This window comes from Doryrhamphus excisus, chromosome 21, assembly GCF_030265055.1.
Source record: "Doryrhamphus excisus isolate RoL2022-K1 chromosome 21, RoL_Dexc_1.0, whole genome shotgun sequence".
In the NCBI taxonomy this organism is placed as follows: domain Eukaryota; kingdom Metazoa; phylum Chordata; class Actinopteri; order Syngnathiformes; family Syngnathidae; genus Doryrhamphus; species Doryrhamphus excisus.
In genome coordinates this window covers 9,740,974-9,759,108 of record NC_080486.1, presented here as the reverse complement: position 1 = coordinate 9,759,108, position 18,135 = coordinate 9,740,974, and the positions used below count along the sequence as shown (strand labels likewise).

At 45.7% G+C, this 18,135-nt stretch overlaps 2 protein-coding genes across 15 annotated transcripts; one reads left to right on the top strand and one right to left on the bottom strand.

The window, feature by feature from the left end:
• The first annotated feature begins 99 nt into the window (after nt 1–99).
• zbtb14 (zinc finger and BTB domain containing 14) lies at nt 100–18,122 on the top strand. Of its 5 annotated transcripts, none has more exons than XM_058059705.1 (15): nt 100–219; nt 1,499–1,636; nt 4,583–4,772; nt 9,333–9,436; nt 10,610–10,987; nt 11,267–11,348; nt 14,767–14,955; nt 15,033–15,203; nt 15,353–15,448; nt 16,119–16,262; nt 16,340–16,584; nt 16,644–16,729; nt 16,798–16,937; nt 17,011–17,106; nt 17,921–18,122. In XM_058059705.1, exons 7-15 carry the CDS (start codon nt 14,767–14,769, stop codon nt 18,050–18,052), a joined length of 1,299 nt encoding a protein of 432 aa, XP_057915688.1. In that variant the 5' UTR covers nt 100–219; nt 1,499–1,636; nt 4,583–4,772; nt 9,333–9,436; nt 10,610–10,987; nt 11,267–11,348; the 3' UTR covers nt 18,053–18,122. The 5 variants fall into 5 exon arrangements, with proteins under 5 accessions (XP_057915688.1, XP_057915686.1, XP_057915685.1 ...); XM_058059703.1 differs by lacking the exon at nt 100–219 and adding an exon at nt 473–552; XM_058059702.1 differs by lacking the exon at nt 100–219 and having other exon boundaries at nt 1,406–1,636.
• Nucleotides 508–12,647, bottom strand: LOC131108579 (protein 4.1-like). 10 transcript variants are annotated; one of them, XM_058059649.1, is made up of 26 exons: nt 12,525–12,647; nt 11,115–11,179; nt 10,874–11,050; nt 10,695–10,799; nt 10,580–10,622; nt 9,347–9,422; nt 9,163–9,284; nt 9,000–9,096; nt 8,817–8,904; nt 8,306–8,350; nt 8,039–8,191; nt 7,877–7,974; nt 7,626–7,801; nt 7,195–7,266; nt 6,579–6,710; nt 6,331–6,509; nt 4,922–4,966; nt 4,821–4,853; nt 4,568–4,750; nt 3,632–3,727; nt 2,956–3,552; nt 2,056–2,100; nt 1,851–1,949; nt 1,701–1,781; nt 1,465–1,589; nt 508–1,203 (listed from the first exon to the last, which is right to left on the bottom strand). In XM_058059649.1, exons 3-25 carry the CDS (start codon nt 10,925–10,927, stop codon nt 1,476–1,478), a joined length of 2,733 nt encoding a protein of 910 aa, XP_057915632.1. In that variant the 5' UTR covers nt 10,928–11,050; nt 11,115–11,179; nt 12,525–12,647; the 3' UTR covers nt 508–1,203; nt 1,465–1,475. The 10 variants fall into 10 exon arrangements, with proteins under 10 accessions (XP_057915632.1, XP_057915627.1, XP_057915633.1 ...); XM_058059644.1 differs by lacking the exon at nt 12,525–12,647 and adding an exon at nt 12,345–12,509 and having other exon boundaries at nt 11,115–11,203; XM_058059650.1 differs by lacking the exon at nt 12,525–12,647 and adding an exon at nt 12,345–12,507 and having other exon boundaries at nt 3,337–3,552; nt 11,115–11,203.
• Nucleotides 18,123–18,135: the final 13 nt, after the last annotated feature.

The window sequence follows — 18,135 nt, the reverse complement described above, 5'->3', positions numbered from 1 at the left end:
ACTTGGGGAGAGGCGGGTTGTGGACCGATGGACAACGAATCAGAAGCCGCGCTGACTGGTGACTACCAATCACAATCGCGCACAGCCAAAATAGGGGCGGAAACTGTAGTGACACCACGAGCCCATTAGATGGCGACAAAAACACAAGACATCAAAGCTCCTTGTGGACTGCCATGGCGCCTATTTTCGTCAGAGAAACATATGGTTGGCCCAAACAGTGTAAGGATACAATATGTGTTGATAAGAATAGCTAAGTTTTGTCAAATATTGATACATAAACACAGAATTTGATGAGCTGCTTGTGAATTTGGACGTTGGGTGTTAAACCCATAGTAGTGTCCCACAGTAACACACTCATTTGGCTAGTTTTCATTCAAAAATATTATTTTTGCGGTACTAAGATGTCCTCTTTTCCAAAAAAACATTCCAATTTCAGTTTTTCACACAATTTAAAACATGTTTTGTCTTTCAGTACCCACTTGTGGGCAAATATGGGACGACCATGACAACAGCTGTCAGCCATTTTATTAAGCCACCTTCAGTCTTGCTTCAGTTAAGTAACATGACACAGCAGGTGTTGTTTAATGAACAAATAATACATAGTGTAGGCGAGTATTTCAGTAAGAATCAGGTTTCCATAGAGACAGAGTACAAGTACTTAATATTATAACCAAAAATGTCTGTACAGCAAACGAATAGCTTCCTTTTTTGGGGGGAAATATGGCTCAACATTAGCATGCTAATGCTGAGCTAACATATGTCCCATTGTCATGAGCTGGTGTGAATATGAGTACATTTCATAAGAATATTTTGGCGTAATTGTCAAGTAAGTCACAGTATATCAACAAGCTTTGGAAGTAACTATTTTAAGCGAGCTAAAAGCAGTTAGCGTCAAAGCCCTTTTGATTATAGTGCGGCGCTCATGTTTTCATTGTTGTGTTTGTGTGTTGTAGCCTGTCTCTATGATAAAATAACACAATAAACAAAGCTTTAGCAGCTATGCAGTGCTGGCAATCATGCTACCTTGTCGGAAGAAAACATTTCTGCTATGAGCAAATACTACAGCGGGTCAGGTTGTCTGCTTGCTACGAGAAAGTGAGGTCAGACTGGAAAGCTAATGTTCATTGCATTCTATTTGGTTACATGTGTGATTTTCTGGTAAATTTTCAAGTTCCGACGTCCACAGTGCAGCCTTTAAGTGTCCTGAAAGAGACAGAAATAATCATGAGAAATGCATGCTAATTAGCATTGTTTCGAGAAGCTGTGTTAGCAAAGGCTAGCTTATTCCGGTCACGTGTTCTCTTTGAGTGCTTTTAAGTTGACTTTTTTGATTTATTTTGATATAAATGATTTTTCCCAGGAGGTGACCGTGAAAAGGTGCTAGCAGATGTTAGCATAGCACTTGTAGTTTGAACTCTTCACACTGCCATGCATTAGCCAATTAGCATCCTTTGACCTTTTTACCTGTCATATCCCTAATCAATCATACGATCATCAGGGTCAACCTCGGTTTCTTTATGGATGACGACCCGTGTGACGGACAGCTCGGGATGCTGCCGCCGGGCCTCGTTGAGTGCCTCCGCCAGGGCCTTAAAGACACACGTTTACACGTCTGACCAGGTCTAGGCAGCGTCTGGTGAGTCCTCTTTTCACCTTGTTTGGTCCAAGCGTGGTTTTAATTCACAGTTTTGATGGATTACCTGATCGTGGTCCATTTCGGTGTCTCCGGAAATGACAATCCTCTTCTCAATCCTAGTTTCTGAAATCCCTTTATTCACCATCTAACGACAAAGAGACCAAACAGTTAATACTGCAGTTTGTGTTTTTGTAGTGATGTAACAGATTCCTGCCTTGGTAATGTGAGTGGTGCTGGACGTGGTGGACGTCTCTGCGGTGAAGGTCTGGGAACTCAGTAGCAGTCCAGCAGGGCGATCGGAGTCCACTTGCCTCTGAAACATATGAGACATAATAAGATTGATCCATTTGTCACCCAGTTTTCCTAAAGAAGCCAAAATATGACGGATGACAACAAGTGATGTTCTGAGAGTTCCTCACCCCTGGAGCTTCGTACGTCAAAGTCTTCCTCAGGACAGGAACCACCTGACCAAGACAAACGTGACATGTGAACAAAAACACAGACTGGTTTTATTTGGAAAGATTTCGCAAGGACTTGTTTGACTGGGAACGGATCAATGGGAATGTTTTCATTGGGACACATTGACTGATTTCGTTTGGACTGGTTTGATTGGAACAAGATTCACAGGGTCAGGATTCACTGTGGGGGGTCGGATTTATGTGGACTGGTTTCATTGGGAAAGGATTTGCTGGGGTTGCTTGTATTCATTGGGAATGATTTCAAAGGGACTGGTTTCACTGGGACTGGTTTCATTTGAATCGGTTTGACAAGGAGAGGTATCACTGGGACTTTGCTGGCGTTGCTTGAATTCGTTGGGAATGATTTCAAAGGGACTGGTCTCACAGGGCTAGGATTCACTGGGAATGGTTTCATTGGGACTGGTTTCTCTGGGACACATGATTCGCTTCGACTGATTTCGTTTGGACTGGTTTGGAACAAGACTCACAGGGTGAGGTTCAGTGTGAGGGGTCGGATTTATGTGGACTGGTTTCATTGGGACAGGATTTGCTGGGGCTGCTTGAATTCGTTGGGAATGATTTCAAAGGGACTGGTTTCACAGGGAATGGTTTCATTGGGACTGGTTTCTCTGGGACACATGATTCGCTTGGACTGGTTTGATTGGAACAAGATTCACAGGGTGAGGTTCACTATAGAGGGTCGGATTTATGTGGACTGGTTTCATTGGGACAGGATTTGCTGGGGTTGCTTGTATTCATTGGGAATGATTTCAAAGGGACTGGGTTCACTGGGAATGGTTTCATTCTAATCGGTTTGACGAGGAGAGGTATCACTGGGACTGGTTGGACATTCGGTTTTACCTCCTGCAGGGTCTGACCATCCTTGTCTTGGTCGGCGAGGTAGTAAAGCTGCCTCTCATTGGTGGAACAGGGACTACGTGGAGAGGTGGGGGAAGGGGAGTTTTCTCCAGTCCTCCATTCACCTTCATCCTCTTCAGAAACCTCCTCGGAGTCCTCATCGTCATGGTAACGCATGGAAAGACTTGTATCCGGCCGAGTGCCCAACACGGAACAGGGCCTCATGGTGGGACTAAGCTGTACAGCGTCGTCTGGATCGGTGATGCCAGCCGTGGGGCTTTGGGACTGTCTGACCGCCGTATCCATGACCTCCTCCACTACCGTTTGAGCTAACACGCTGATAGCATCTTGGCTAGCCTGGCTAACGTCATCGTCATCACTCGCCTGGCTGCTGGGCTCGTCGTCACTTGCATCGTCAAACTTATACTGACGATCGATATCATCACTGGCATCATCGGCATGCATCACTGATGCCCCCGGTGGAGGGGGTGGGGGCTCACAAGGAGGCGGACCAATGAAACGTCCCGTCACTACCTGGTGCTGCTCTGTCATTGGCTCCTCCTCTGACGCCACCATGATGGTCTCGACTCTTTCTGAGGTCTGAAATCGGAAATAAACACTATAAGGGGGCGGGGCCAACAGGTGTAAGAGGGCGGGACAAACAGGTTAAAGGGTTAACCTTCATCAGGTTGTGTTCCATGAAGGTTTTTTGTTCTCTGGCCGAATTCAGCAAAGCGGTTAGCTCAGGAGACATTTCAGTTAGCGGAGGCTTCGGCTGCACATGGACACACAACAACAATTCCATTATGATTACATACATTGATAATTCTTTAGTGAAGGGGGCGGGGTCAAACATAACCATGCTTGTGTTGCCGCCAAAGCAAAACGTTGACTTCTCTTCCTGTTATTGTTTTCAAAAATATTCTGCGTAAAGTGCCAGATTAAATGTCAACAGGAAGTGATGAAGATGGTAAAGCTGCAAAGGGTGAAGAACAGAAACAAGCCCCTCCCCCACTGCAAAAAACTGCAAGAAGCAAGGAGTTAAGGTCAGCCTTTTCTATTGGAGGAAAAGCAGGAAGAAGCTGGGAGTAAGTAGCCCCACCCCCCCCAACTTGGGCACATGCTGCTATCACACCAAATGACGTCCCGAGGGTACTTCATTGGTGCTAGTCGCTATATTGTTGTTAGCATAAACATACGCTAGGTTGCTAGTGTTAGTGTCGCCGCGTCAACCACGAAGCAGCGTACCGCTCTGGCCATGAAGGGGGACTTCTTGCTTGTCAGGTGATTCAGTGCAGGGGCGGGGCTTCCACCCACAAAAGCAGGGACTTCACTTTGACCTTCGGGGAGTCGAGGCTCCGCCTTATTACTACTCATGAGGAGCGACTGTCCCACAGTGATGACATCATCACCCCTTGTTCTCGTCACGGTAAAATCATTCGTTATGGCGACAACACTGCCGGAGGCGGTGTCATAACTCCGCCCCAGAGTGATGCTCTTCCCTTTGATTGGCTGCTTTACTGTAGCCCCACCCTCCTGGGGCGCACACATACACACAGATTCATTAACCAATCACAGAACATGTTTGTTTATATGACTATGAGCTAATTCTTACTTCTTCTGCTTCCAGGGGCTCAATCATGGGCGAGTCATCCGCTCGGCGAACAGGCGACGCCGCCAGCCGTTTTTCCCATTCGGTCAGCCCTCCCAACGGCCCCCCTCCCTCTAAGAAGGAGCGTCTAAGATCGCTGATGGTACTTGCGGGTTTCTCAACCTTTTCTGGACTGGCAACGATTTCCTGGAGGTGGAGTCACGACCAGGTGAGTCAAGCAGTCAAAACAAATATAATAGAGAATAATAGAATTCACCTGTTCACTTTTTAAGTCTTCATCCTGGTCGGACTGAAAGACAAACACACATGTTGGTGTTGCTTGGTACAAGTCAGTAAAAATGAGTATTGTGTAATCACCTCAGTGGCTGTTAGGTCTCCATCCACAGTCTCTGTCAGCTCTGTCTGAAGACACAAAGCAATCAACATGATACTATGTACTGTATATATATATATATATATCACGCTAACGATGGATCTGCGCGATCGATCGATAGCGCTGCGCCCGAGATGGATCCATCATCTCACAATTGATGGTATATTACAGCGCCCGGGATGGATGTGTGTAGTTTGTTTAGATGCCAACAGATGGCAGCGCTGAGCGTTGTTACTTACAAGAATCAACAAGAAGTCGATGCATACAAATTTCTAATTTTTGAAATCTTTGATTGAATTGTCGTCTATATGTGCCCTGTGATTGGCTGGTGACCGGTCCAGGGTGTACCCCGCCTCTCGCCCAAAGACAGCTGGGATAGGCTCCAGCACCCCCGCGACCCTCGTGAGGAAAAAGCGGTAGAAAATGAATGAATGAATGAATGATTAATTATCAATTGCAGTTCACTTTCTTACCGTTCTTGGCGGGGGGAGTGTGAACCCTAAACCCTAACTCTAACCCTAACCCTAACCCTAACCTGTCATTGGTTGCAATTAACAGATCAACGATTGTCATTATATCGTCAGCGCAGTGTCAAAGCATCGGTCTCCAGTGCAACACAGTTATATCCATCGTGAGCACAGAAATCGATCTATTTGTGCGCTAACGATGGATCCATCTCGGGCGCAACGCTATCGATCGATCGCGCACATCCATCATTAGCGCGTAATATATACAATGCATTTGCGTTTGTATAAACTAAAGCCACACACATTTTTCGGACAAATACGGAGACACACCACCAAATTTGGTACACACTAAGGTGCTGACAAGCACATATGTCAACGATTTGAGCAAGATTGGTTGAAAAACATCAATCAAAACGTCTTTGGAAAGGCGCCTAATTAATTGCCCATAAGTCATTGAGCAGCGTTACATGTATGCTAGTATGTATTCAATAGCATTTGGACCACAACCCATTGGGGGCACCACAAATGTTATACTTAGCTAGCATTGTTATGCCCAGAATCAAAAATGCTACAGTCCCCGTCATGTTACATCATACTCCGTAAACCAGGAAGTGGCCTGCTAACATGGATGGATGGATGAATGGATGGATCTATAAACCAGGAAGTGGCCTGCTAACATGGATGGATGGATGGATGGATGGATGGATGGACTTTCTTTATTGTCATTGGACAATATCACAGCAGTGAAATTGCCAACGAAATGTCTTTGCCTGGCTCCCGCATAATAATAAATAATAATAATAATATGGAGAATAAATAGATGACATCAAATATGAACAATGTACAGCGTAAACAGTAATTAGTACAAATAATTTAAATAATTTCAAATAAATAATAATAATTTATAGAGATCAATAAGTACTCACATTTTTGTGGTTGTCATCCAGTTGCTCAGAAGTAAGCGGACTTTGAGGGACCTCTATTACGTTTGTGATCTCCTCGTTGTCCTGTTGCTTCACCTCCTGCTCCACCTCCTTCTCGGCCTCTTGGGCCACCTCTGGTTCCGGCTCTTGCTCCACCTCCACGCTGTCCTGCACCTCCTCAACTGCAACAACAAAATAAGGACGCAATGGATCCAAGTGAAGATGTAAACCTGTCTCTCGGTTGTACTCACCTGCTCTAAAAGCTCTCATCTGATTGGTTCCTTCATCCATGTGCTCCTCCATCCTCTTCTCAGGGGTGACTGTGGTGATGAGGTCACTGGCGGTGATGGTTTTAGACACTGCGTACAGTCCAGTGCCCATGTCTTAACACACAGATACACATCATTAGCTGTAGCATCGGTATCCATAGTAGCACAGTATGTGTCAACTCGGCCAATCAGAGTTCAGGACACATGCAGCGCAGGCAAGGCAGCAGCCAATCAGCTTCAGCGCCATCAGGTCTTGCAGAGAACAGTAGTAAAACAATGATTGGGTGGTGCTCAAAGGTCAAAGGGGCGTGAGCATTTCCCTTAACCCCGCCTCCAAACCGCATCATGAAAGAGATTATTGGTTAGTGCTTTTTGGTGGGTCTCTTTCATCCCACAAAATAGCCACATCAGAGCCGTAACAGAAGATCCACTATTGCCTTTTACACAAAGTCCAAAATCCTGGCAGTGTATGTCACAAGGAGGCGTGGCCACCTGAGAAATCCGACACAGCGGGTTCTCTGCAGCCAATCACAAGCATTGTGGCCAATCAGAGGCCAGTACTTGAGTACTGTTACTTGATTGACAGATTAACTTCTACCTGTTTTTGAGTTTCCATTGGCTGTGATGGCTGGAGAGCCATTGAGAGAGGAGGTGGGCGTGGCACTCGGAGCTGAGGACCAATCAAAACTCTGGTCACTGGCATGTACAGTATATAAAAATCGGCTTGCCTCAACACCTCAATGTAAATTCCACAGCTTTTTCATTCATACATTCATTCATTTTCTACCGCTTTTCCTCACGAGGGTCGCTGTGGGTGCTGGAGCCTATCCCAGCTGTCTTCGGGCGAGAGGCGGGGTACACCCTGGACTGGTCGCCAGCCAATCACACGGCACATATAGACAAACAACCATTCACACTCACTCCACAGCTTTTTTTTTTTTTTTTTTAAAGGATTCCCAACCTGAACTTCCACAATAAAACCTGGACAGGAGGATAAAATGTTGCCTCCAGCAGGATCAGTATCCGTACCTCCATCCAGGCTGCGACTCAGCATGTTCCTCTTGCTGATGCATCGTGGGAAATTGGGCGCCGGTCTGGAGATCTGAGCGCTGGCTCTGCGACTTTGGATCTGGGTACGACCGCTGTAGCGAAACTTGGACCCGAGGGTGAGAAAACGCTTTGGAGGTTCTTCCGGAGACACAAGCCTACAGGAAAGAAGGATGGCGTGCAAGGTGATTGGTCGACACTTCACATTGAAATCTTGACGACAATGTAAACACCTGAAGAAGGAGTGATGCTCCACACACACTTTCCACAATCTCTTGGCTGCTCTGTGGTTTAGCAGCTTGAAACCAATCGTTGATTCAAACTGGTCAAACTGGAGACAAGTCACCAGTTAAAGAAGTTCCACAAATTTTAATTCAGGTTGCTGCGGTCATCACCTCTCCAGGCCGTATCTTGATGTAGAAGTTGTTTCTTTTGTAGGAGATCTTCAGGATCTTTGGCCATGAAAACCTGTTGATCCTCAGCCGGTCCCTGTAGACAAGCAGGCCACTACTGCACACGCCCAGCATGATGGCCACGCCCTCCGAGTCCTACACATACATAAAATCAATGCAGTTGTTTAGCACCTCTTGTTGCTCCAATGGGCGCCAGTCTGCGGACATAAAATAAAAGAACAAAGACGGACAGACAGCACGCCGTCTTACCTCGGAGCGACCTGAAGACAAGCAATCAAAGCGGCTTCCTACCATCTAGTCCATTCAATGCAAAAACAAAACAAAAAAAAAGACAGGAAAAATAAAAAACTTAACACTGTATTTAACATTTAAATAACAATCTAACACACTTTGTTTCCTTTTTAAATATATTTAATATATAAAAGCACTCAGTGTGACATGTCTAAATGATATGTAAGAAAAAGAGAAAACAATATTCTAATCGGTTTGCTGGCTTCACGTTGACAAAGTGAATTGGACACGAATGGAAAAATCAGTGGAATGAGAACACACGCACGCACACACAAACAGAAGTCATCGACCACAAACAGGAAGTGGGTCATGTATTGGCGAATGTTGTAGCACAGGATTTGCCCATATTAGGCTTTCGCTCATTTGGAAATGAATTAAGAATCAAAACACAGAACCACCAATGTTGCACATGAAGCAAAAAAGTGTAGTGTAGTTTAGTGTGTGTGTGTGTGTGTGTGTGTGTGTTTACCCTTGCGTGATGAAGGTCAACTCCATACATTGAAAGTTTCTTCACGTTTTCCAGGAAGTGCATCTCAGCTTCAGCTGGTGTCATTCCTCTAAACACAATCACACATTTAAGGAAAGAATTCCGGAAGGCGGAACTCTGGATATTAAAAATATACATTCAAATAAATCAAATTACAAAAAGAACCTGTAACTTTTGTGTAGCTCCATGATCTTCTCCTCCATTTGCTTGCTTTGGTTGGGAGCAAAACAAAGTTCGCTTACATAGTCCGAGCCACATTCATCTGCAAGAAGAACAGAGTCGGGTTTGAGGGTGTTTTGATAGCAGGAGGAGCAGATCAGGGAACTACCTGGGTCGTAGTCTCCCAGCTCTGATTGGACGGTATAGGAGCCGAGGACAGTGTGAGTTGCGAATGAACACGGAAGTTGACCGGACACGATATCCTGTCTGAGCTGCAGACACAGGAAGTACCTATAGAGGATATAAATAACCTTCATCTGATGGACTTTTGATTGGCAGATAGGTGAACCTACCTGGTGATGTCCTCAGAGAGCTGGGCGGGGTTCGGGGGGTAAAACTTGACGTTGAAGGAGAAGTGCCAGGGGACACCTGCAACAACAGAGGTGGGTTCTTGCCAGTTATGAATGATAACCTCCACTTTGCATACTAGAACTGACTAAAAAGCCTTGCGGTGCCTTGCTTACACACCAACACAAGCATACATCATATATAATTCCATGGCTCCGCCCGCCAGTTATTAATGATAACCTCCACTTTGCATACTAGAACTGAATAAAAAGCCTTGCATTGTCAAAGACCTGGGTGCCTTGCTTACACAAGAACACAAGCATATATCATATATAATTCCATTGCCCCGCCTGCCAGTTATTAATGATAACCTCCACCGTGCACACTTGAACTAATAAAAAGCGGAACATTGTCAAAGACCTAACTGCCTTGCTTACACACGAATACAAGCATACATCATATATAATTCCATCACCCCGCCTGCCAGTTATTAATGATAACCTCCACTTTGCATACTAGAACTGAATAAAAAGCCTTGCATTGTCAAAGACCTGGGTGCCTTGCTTACACACCAACACAAGCATATATCATATAGAATTCCAAGGCTCCGCCCGCCAGTTATTAATGATAATCTCCACTTTGCATACTAGAACTGAATAAAAAGCCTTCCATTGTCAAAGACCTGGGTGCCTTGCTTACACACCAACACAAGCATATATCATATAGAATTCCAATGCTCCGCCCACCAGTTATTAATGATAACTTCCACCTTGTATACTAGAACTGAATAAAAAGCCTTGCATTGTCAAAGACCTGGGCGCCTTGCTTACACACCAACACAAGCATATATCATATAGAATTCCAGCGCTCCGCCCGCCAGTTATTAATGATAACCTCCACTTTGCATACTAGAACTGAATAAAAAGCCTTGCATTGTCAAACACCTGGGTGCCTTGCTTACACACGAACACAAGCATACATCATGTATAATTCCAGCGCTCCGCCCGCCAGTTATTAATGATAGCCTCCACCTTGCATACTAGAACTGAGTAGAAAGCCTTGAAATCATGCGCAATGTCAAAGTCCATGGTACCTCACTCACATGTTAGCACATGCACAAATCATATACATTCCATCACTTGCCCCTGCATTGATTCATGATAACGTCCACCTTGCACAATGGAAACCCAAAATGAGTCAGAAGAGCTGCAGGAATACACGGTTGGATAGTTACTGACCTCTGACCTGTTTCTTCATCTCCTTCCCAGGATCCAACCAGTTCTACAAGACAGAGGTTAATGGTCGCCTGATAGAAGATAGAAGTGACAGAAACAAAGCCAAGACGGTGCTTACCTTGTAGTTGTCGGCGTCTCTGAAGGACAAGGCAAAGTAGTCCCGCTCCAGCAGGTTGACATGCTCGCAGACCTTGTCAAACAGCTGGATACCGCGAGCTCGTTTCTGCGACAACAATTAGTTTTATTTGACTTGTTTATGTGTAATTTTGTGTTTTTCCGAGTGTTGGTGTCACCCACCTCCACAGTGCAGGTAAACAAGGTGCCGTCCAGCAGGGTGACTTTGGCCTGCATAGTCCTGAAGTTCAGAGGGTTCCTGACCGGCGAGGGAGCGACTCGACTGCCCGGTGACAGGTGACCGGTTGACTCATCCGCCAATAAACTACCTTGATAATGGGATGCCCCGCCCTCCCCTACCTGTACAGGAAGTTAAGTCACATTACCGCGTTGCACTGATGATGTTTCAATGCTTCTTTCTTACCTGAATGGGCGTGGAGTGGGCGGCGGCTTCCGGAACAGATTCCGCCTCCTGTGGTTCGCTTTGCTCTGTCGTCATGGCGATGAGTTTACCTGAAAGCAAAAAATTCAGACAGCTCAGAATCATATGATAACATGTTTTGCGTTGTTTGACAGGCTATCAATCTTTTGACCTGGCCAGCTGTCATGTGAGGGTTGCCGTGGTAACAGTAGAGCCAGAGAGAGAGAGAGATTATGGGTAAGAGAATGTGATCTGCTTTTGAGTGCGATGATGTGGGTCAGTGTGTGTGTGTGTGTGTGTGTATGGAAGAGTTAACTGTGTAAATGTTGATATTTACAATAGTGTAACAATATTTATAATATTAGAAATAATGTATAATCACTTTCAATACATGGTATAATGTGTATAATAATGTATGAATACAATAAGGTATAAATAAAGTATAGTAATACAGTACAGGGAGAAGGAATACATCAATAATTAACTTCTGTGTTAAGATGAAAGGTTTAAAGTGATCAATAAAGCTCAAGAAAATATAAATAACATAATAACAGATTAAGATTTAAAGAAGAAGCTCCTTTAAGTGAAGTGCTAAAAGGTTAGTAGTAACAATATTTGAAAAATTATGCATATTTTTTTTTCTAATGTTCTATTCTAAGCCAAGAAAAAGTGTTTACATTATAGATTCCATTAGCAATGCAATGCATTCGTATTGATTTATTTAGGGCAAAAGCTTTAACATCACAATGATTCCATGCATGTGTTCTAATGTGCTAATGGTTCATCCTGCAGCAGGAAACACCCCACTGCAACGCACGCACACACGCACATCCCAGCTGCAGCATGATCACGCAAAACTGCCACTAGCGAAGTAGTGATGCTGAATAATCCCGATTAGGAGTTGCATTGCGTTTGCTATTCATCTGTCATGTCTTCCGTTAAATCCGTGCATGTGTCTTTCTTTACCTGTCCTGTTGCGGGACGCTCGCCCTCTTCCTCGCGGTGAGCTTTTTTTTTTTTTTTTTACGACGTCATTTCTCTGACGCAATGACGTCAAGACGCACGAGACGGCAGGGGGGCGTTAAATCCTCATTTAAAATGAAAACTCTGACGGCTTTTAAGTGAACGGTTTCGGACCGGAAGTGAAAAACAGCACTTTGAGTGGACTTGATTAGATAGATGAACATCTCTTATTACCAAAGACTTAAAGCTGTTGTGTGTGTGTTTACTCACCAGGGTATTGGATGTAAACAGGAAGTGATGGATCCATTCACGAGAAAAAAAAAATAAGTCACACCATAATTAATTAACATGATGACTATTTTTTTTAAGGTAACACAATACAAAAGTAGAACCATTTCTCAGCACCACAAGCTACGACCAATCGTGACCCTTGTGTCCATTTGTCCTTACTTGGATGCAAGTCGTCAGAGGCTTGTGTCCTCCATCCTCCGTCTTTGTGTGTGGCTGTGTGTCTGTTGTTTGGATGGATTATTGCTTTTCACTCTTGACAGGTCAGACCCCGCCCTCCTTCCCTCCACGCACAGATTACTCCACCACCCCCCCCCCCCCCCCCCAAAGCTGTCAGTCACTGGGCTGGGGGCAGGGCTTCCATAGTGATGTGTTCAAGTAGTCTGTGATGGCTATTAATGTGCTTAGAGGGGTATCAATATAGCAGCTTTGCTGTGATTGGTTGACAAAATCAAAGGGGTCAGAGGTCAGCACAATACCAAATTCCCAATCAAGGTTGTAGAATTGAAACGTGAATTGACATATTTGCATATTGTTTACAGTCGGTCACATGGACCAAACAGTAGTGCTTTTATTTTCTTAATGCTTTTTGATGATACACATGTCATGTCACATGACTAGTGTCTGTGGACAAACTTCATCTTGTCCTGCTCCATATTTTTATTCCCTTTCAATCCCAAAAAGTAGAACCCAACAGCCCTGCTAGAGTCCCTTTGCAGGCCTGAGCTAGACCAAGTTAGTGAGACACCAGAGTATCTCGAGGATCCTTTATCGTTTTGGCAGTAGGTTCTAAAAAAAAGTCACTTCCTGTCCGGTAGTATATGCAGTCCATTTGGTGCATTGACATTATATACAGAATAAGATTTACAGTGAAGGAAAAGGTCCCGCCCCCACCAGTCTTTAGATTTTTTAAAATGTGGCCCCCAGACTAGCCTGCTCTATAGAATGAGCATACATTATATAAGGGTCGCGATGACGTCACAGTACTGCCAAGTTACTCAAACTTTGCTAACCGGGTCAGAACTGACATCACGTGAACATGTAGGCCAGTCTTCCAGAAAGACAGTGCGCATGCGTGATGAGCCCGGCGCTCTGTCTGGGATCTTTACGTGCCCCCGCAGTGTGGGAGCAGGCGCAAAGCGCGGCCTCAACCCTGTGCTCGTCCTCGACAACAACAATAACAACAACAACAAGCGATCAAAGTGTTTTCCGGGCCTTCATTAGCAGAACGGAGCCACACATCCCGCTGACACCGGGCTCGCAGTGAGGTAAGAGCCTGCGCCCGCGCCCTTACTCGCTCCGCTCGGCGGGGATGGCTGCGCGTTCTCGAGCCGCTCATGGCCGCTCGCTCGCGTGTCCTCTCGTTCGTGCTGCCCGCGTGCCTGTGTCTCGCTCCCGGGATGAGCCCGCGAGCCGGCCGCGCGCAGACGAGTTTGAAACGAACGAGAATGGCGGACTCTTGGCGGAAATCGCCATTTTGTGTCCAAGTGGTGCACCAGGCCGCACATCCGCCATTTAACTCCGCAAACAGCAGCTTAACGTTCCTAACAGTCTCGGCTGGGGACCCCGAATAAGTCCATTGTGATCCGAGGCGACTGTTTCACGGCCCGCTGTGTACTCCGCGTCATGGCTCGTCATATTAGCCTTTGACGAGCTCCGTGGCACTGACGAAAGACCTGCTGTTATGTTGATTTAGCAAAAACACGTCTTCATTTGCTTTCCCAGCTCGACCAGGCCGACATCTCCCTATTCTACTAAACCCTTCAATGTCCTAGTCTATGTTTCTATATCGGTTTCATGGTCCTGCTTTGACTTTTAACAGAGCAATAGCCGCTCCATGCTAATTGCTAGCTCGTTGCCAAACGTCCACACGTGACGTCATGTGAAGACACACGCTCTGAGGCGCGTGCCCGTTTTCCAACATGTTAACCACGAGGTTGTTTATTTTAGTTTTAGGAAGTTTTTAAGTCAGTTTAAAGTGTTGCCACATCAATATGACAAAATTTTCACTTTTTAATGCAAACCAATCAAAGCTATTTAGTGATTTTAATTATTGATTGTTTAAATATATATTTTTTTATTGGAAAAATATACATGTACTGATAAGATGTTGCTGCAGGGGACATGCTCAACTACCTCTAGTGTTCTTTGGATTGCTATTTAATTGAGGTTAATCAACAGTGCCCCTGCTGGTTGCAGCTAAGTAGTGCACACCATTAATGGATTCATTCTAAATGATCAAATATGTTATGCACATTGCTAATTTTGTGTCATCTTTTACTTGAAATGTAACCACAAAGGCAATGAAGTAACAATTATCAAGTCAGTTGTCTGTAAATTAAAATGCATGACTTAATAATAATTATATAAAGTCACCTCTCTTGACATGTACATGTGATTCCAGATGGCCGAGACGGTGAAGTACGTCGACGATGAGCACAAGAACATTTTCCTCAGGTTGCTGAATGAGCAACGACTGGAGGGCGACCACTGCGACATTGCCGTGGTGGTGGAAGATGTCAAATTCCGAGCTCACCGCTGCGTTCTGGCGGCGTGCTCCAACTACTTCAAGAAACTCTTCAAGAAACACGAGGTACTCTCAAAACACACACACACGATATCTTGTATCGTGTATCAAACCACCGTAATCATGACTGACTGTATGTACAGGTGGATAACTCGTCCGTGATCGAGATCGACTTCATCCGCTCTGACATCTTTGAGGAGGTGTTGAACTACATGTACACGGCCAAAATCTCCATCAAGAAGAGAGACATCAACCTGATGATGTCATCGGGACAAATCCTCGGCATCCGCTTCCTGGATAAACTCTGCTCGCAGGTACACACACGTGGTGGACATGGCTTCATAGATGGGTCTGGATTTGAAAGCATGAGTCACATGATCTAAAGCAAAAAGTGTGATGTCTCGGGAAAGAACCCTGATGGACACCGAAGTCATGTTTCTTAACAGATTTTTTTTTCATGCAGAAACGGGACATGTCAGCTGAGGAGAAAGACAAGTTTCCTTACGACATTGTAAAGATGGCGCTTCCTCCTGAGGCGCAGCTGGCTGCTGAGGCAGAGGTACTGGACATTATAGCAAAGGGCAAATTATAGCACAGGGCACATATAGGCAAACAACCATTCACACTCACATTCATACCTATGGACAATTTGGAGTCGCCAATTAACTTAGCATGTTTTTGGAATGTGGAAGTACCCAGAGAAAACCCACAAGAACATTCAAACTCCACACAGAGATGGCCGAGGGTGGAATTGAACTTGGGTCTCCTTGCTGTGTGGCCTGTGCACAAACCACAAGAGCACCATGCAGCCGGTAAAAATAACATTCATTCATTCATTTTCTGCCACTCGTCCTCACGATGGTCGCGGGGGTGCTGGAGCCTATCCCAGCTGTCTTCGGGCGAGAGGCGGGGTACACCCTGGACTGGTGGCCAGCCAATCACAGGGCACATATAGACAAACAACCATTCACACTCACATTCATACCTGTGGACAATTTGGAGTCGCCAATTAGCATGTTAGCAACCTAGCATGTTTTTGGAATGTGGGAGGAACACCGGAGTACCCGGAGAAAACCCACGCATGCACGGGGAGAACATGCAAACTCCATACAGAGATGGCTGACGGTGGAATTGAACTCGGGTCTCCTAGCTGTGAGGCCTGCGTGCTAACCACTCGAACGCCGTGCAGCAAGGTCAATACTTTATTATTTCATTCATGTGTTGCGCAGGTTCTCGGGGAACACGAGGACACACCCACCGCAGATGATCTGGTCGGGGCCGCGGCCAATCAGGAGCTGGATAAATCTCCCAATGCGGCGCTCCGTGTTCAGGAGGCCATTTTGAAAGAGCTGGCCAATGAGGATGTACACAAGGTATACATTAGATACATTTCTGAGGTGGTACTCGATGGAGAAAAGTCTGAACTCGATATTTGTCTTCCCCCCCCGAGGTGGCCTGCTATGACCAAGATGTGGTGCCAGAAATGGAGGTGGAGCCAAAAGAACTTGGAGCAGAGCACCACGCCACCCAGACGCTAACGTTCGCTGACAGCATGGGCGAGGTCAAAGACGAGCAGCCGCCCGGTTGGGCCACGGCGACGGCGGACATGAAGTTTGAATACCTCCTGTACGGACATCGAGAGCAGCTGGCGTGTCACGTGTGTGCTAAGACCTTCTTGGACGAGTCCAGACTCAGGTACGTGGTACCTTCATACTTACATACATACATGACTCTTACATGTGCGTATGTTTTAGGAAACACGAGAAGCTCCATTCAGCCGATCGTCCTTTTGCGTGTGAGATCTGCTCGAAAGCGTTCACCACTCATGCTCACTTGAAAGGTGATAACATGTTTGTTTTTTTGTTTTTTTTTCACCGCCATGACTCTGTTTTTGTCTGTCTGTTTAAGAACACCTAAAGATCCACACGGGCTTCAAGCCGTATCGATGCGACGTTTGCGGGAAATCGTTCATCCGAGCTCCAGACTTGAAAAAACACGAGCGTGTCCACAGCAACGAGCGTCCGTTTGCCTGCCAGATGTGTGAAAAGGTCTCATTCGAGAAAAGCTCCGTCTATCTACTCCATGTTTCCTGTCTCTCACCTGTCTGTCCCTTCTTTGCAGGCTTTTAAACACAAATCTCACCTGAAAGACCACGAGAGGAGACACAGGGGAGAGAAACCGTTCGTGTGTACGTCCTGCACGAAGGCATTCGCCAAGGTGCTGCAAGTCTTCCTTTTACTTCTAAACATTCGTTCATTTTCTACCGCTTTTCCTCACGAGGGTCGCGGGGGGGTGCTGGAGCCTATCCCAGCTCTCTTCGGGCGAGAGGCAGGGTACACCCTGGACTGGTCGCCAGCCAATCACAGGGCACATATAGACAAACAACCATTCACACTCGCATTCATACCTATGGACAATTTGGAGTCCTTTTAAGGAGTTGTTTTTTTAATATATATTGGTTATATTGGTATGTTTGTATATTTGAGTGTGAAGTTGCTGTATGATGACTTTAGTGACTGTTATATTCATTCAGTCATTCATGTTCTACCGCTTTTCCTCACGAGGGTCGCGGGGGTGCTGGAGCCTATCCCAGCTGTCTTTGGGCGAGAGGCGGGGTTCACACTGGACTGGTCGCCAGCCAGCCAATCGCAGGGCACATATAGACAAACAACCATTCACACTCACATTCGCTAATTAACCTAGCATGTTTTTGGAATGTGGGAAGAAACCGGAGTACCCGGAGAAAACCCACGCAAACTCCACACAGAGATGGCCGAGGGTGGAATTGAACCCTGGGCTCCGAACTGTGAGGTCTGCGCGCTAAGCACTCGTCCGCCGTGCCGCCCAACACATTTTGTCCCATAGGATAAATCATCTTAATACAATCACTATTAGCTGTCATGTAAGTATAAATCAATAAATCACGTCCTCGCCATTACTTTGATGATGTCACTGAAGCCCGTTCTGTTTTTTCGAGGTTCAACTATATGTATAGACACAAGTTGCAGACTTTTTTTTGTGTGTTTTGCAGGCGTCTGATCTGAAACGCCACGAAAACAACATGCACAGCGAAAGGAAACTTCTCCAGAGCGACACCGACGCCCTTCAGGCCGCCGCCATGGCCGCCGAGGAGTCACAAATGGATAATATGAGCTGTTCCTAACATCTGGACTGGACTGGACTCACTAGGTTTTTTTTTTGTTTGTTTTTTTTTTGGGGGGGGGGGGTCAAAACGTGCCATGACAT

What these genes read in the sequence shown, in the direction of transcription:
- LOC131108579 (XM_058059642.1), bottom strand. Translation starts at nt 12,381, where the DNA reads ATGGATCCATCACTTCCTGTTTACATCCAATACCCTG. An exon ending in TGGATGACAACCACAAAAAT is followed by an intron (nt 4,967 to 6,330) that starts GTGAGTACTTAT and finishes TTGTGTCTTCAG; the next exon opens with ACAGAGCTGACAGAGACTGT. An exon ending in GCACCACTCACATTACCAAG is followed by an intron (nt 1,782 to 1,850) that starts GCAGGAATCTGT and finishes CTTTGTCGTTAG; the next exon opens with ATGGTGAATAAAGGGATTTC.
- zbtb14 (XM_058059705.1), top strand. Translation starts at nt 14,767, where the DNA reads ATGGCCGAGACGGTGAAGTACGTCGACGATGAGCACAAGAACATTTTC. An exon ending in AGCTGGCTGCTGAGGCAGAG is followed by an intron (nt 15,449 to 16,118) that starts GTACTGGACATT and finishes TGTGTTGCGCAG; the next exon opens with GTTCTCGGGGAACACGAGGA. An exon ending in TTGGACGAGTCCAGACTCAG is followed by an intron (nt 16,585 to 16,643) that starts GTACGTGGTACC and finishes CGTATGTTTTAG; the next exon opens with GAAACACGAGAAGCTCCATT.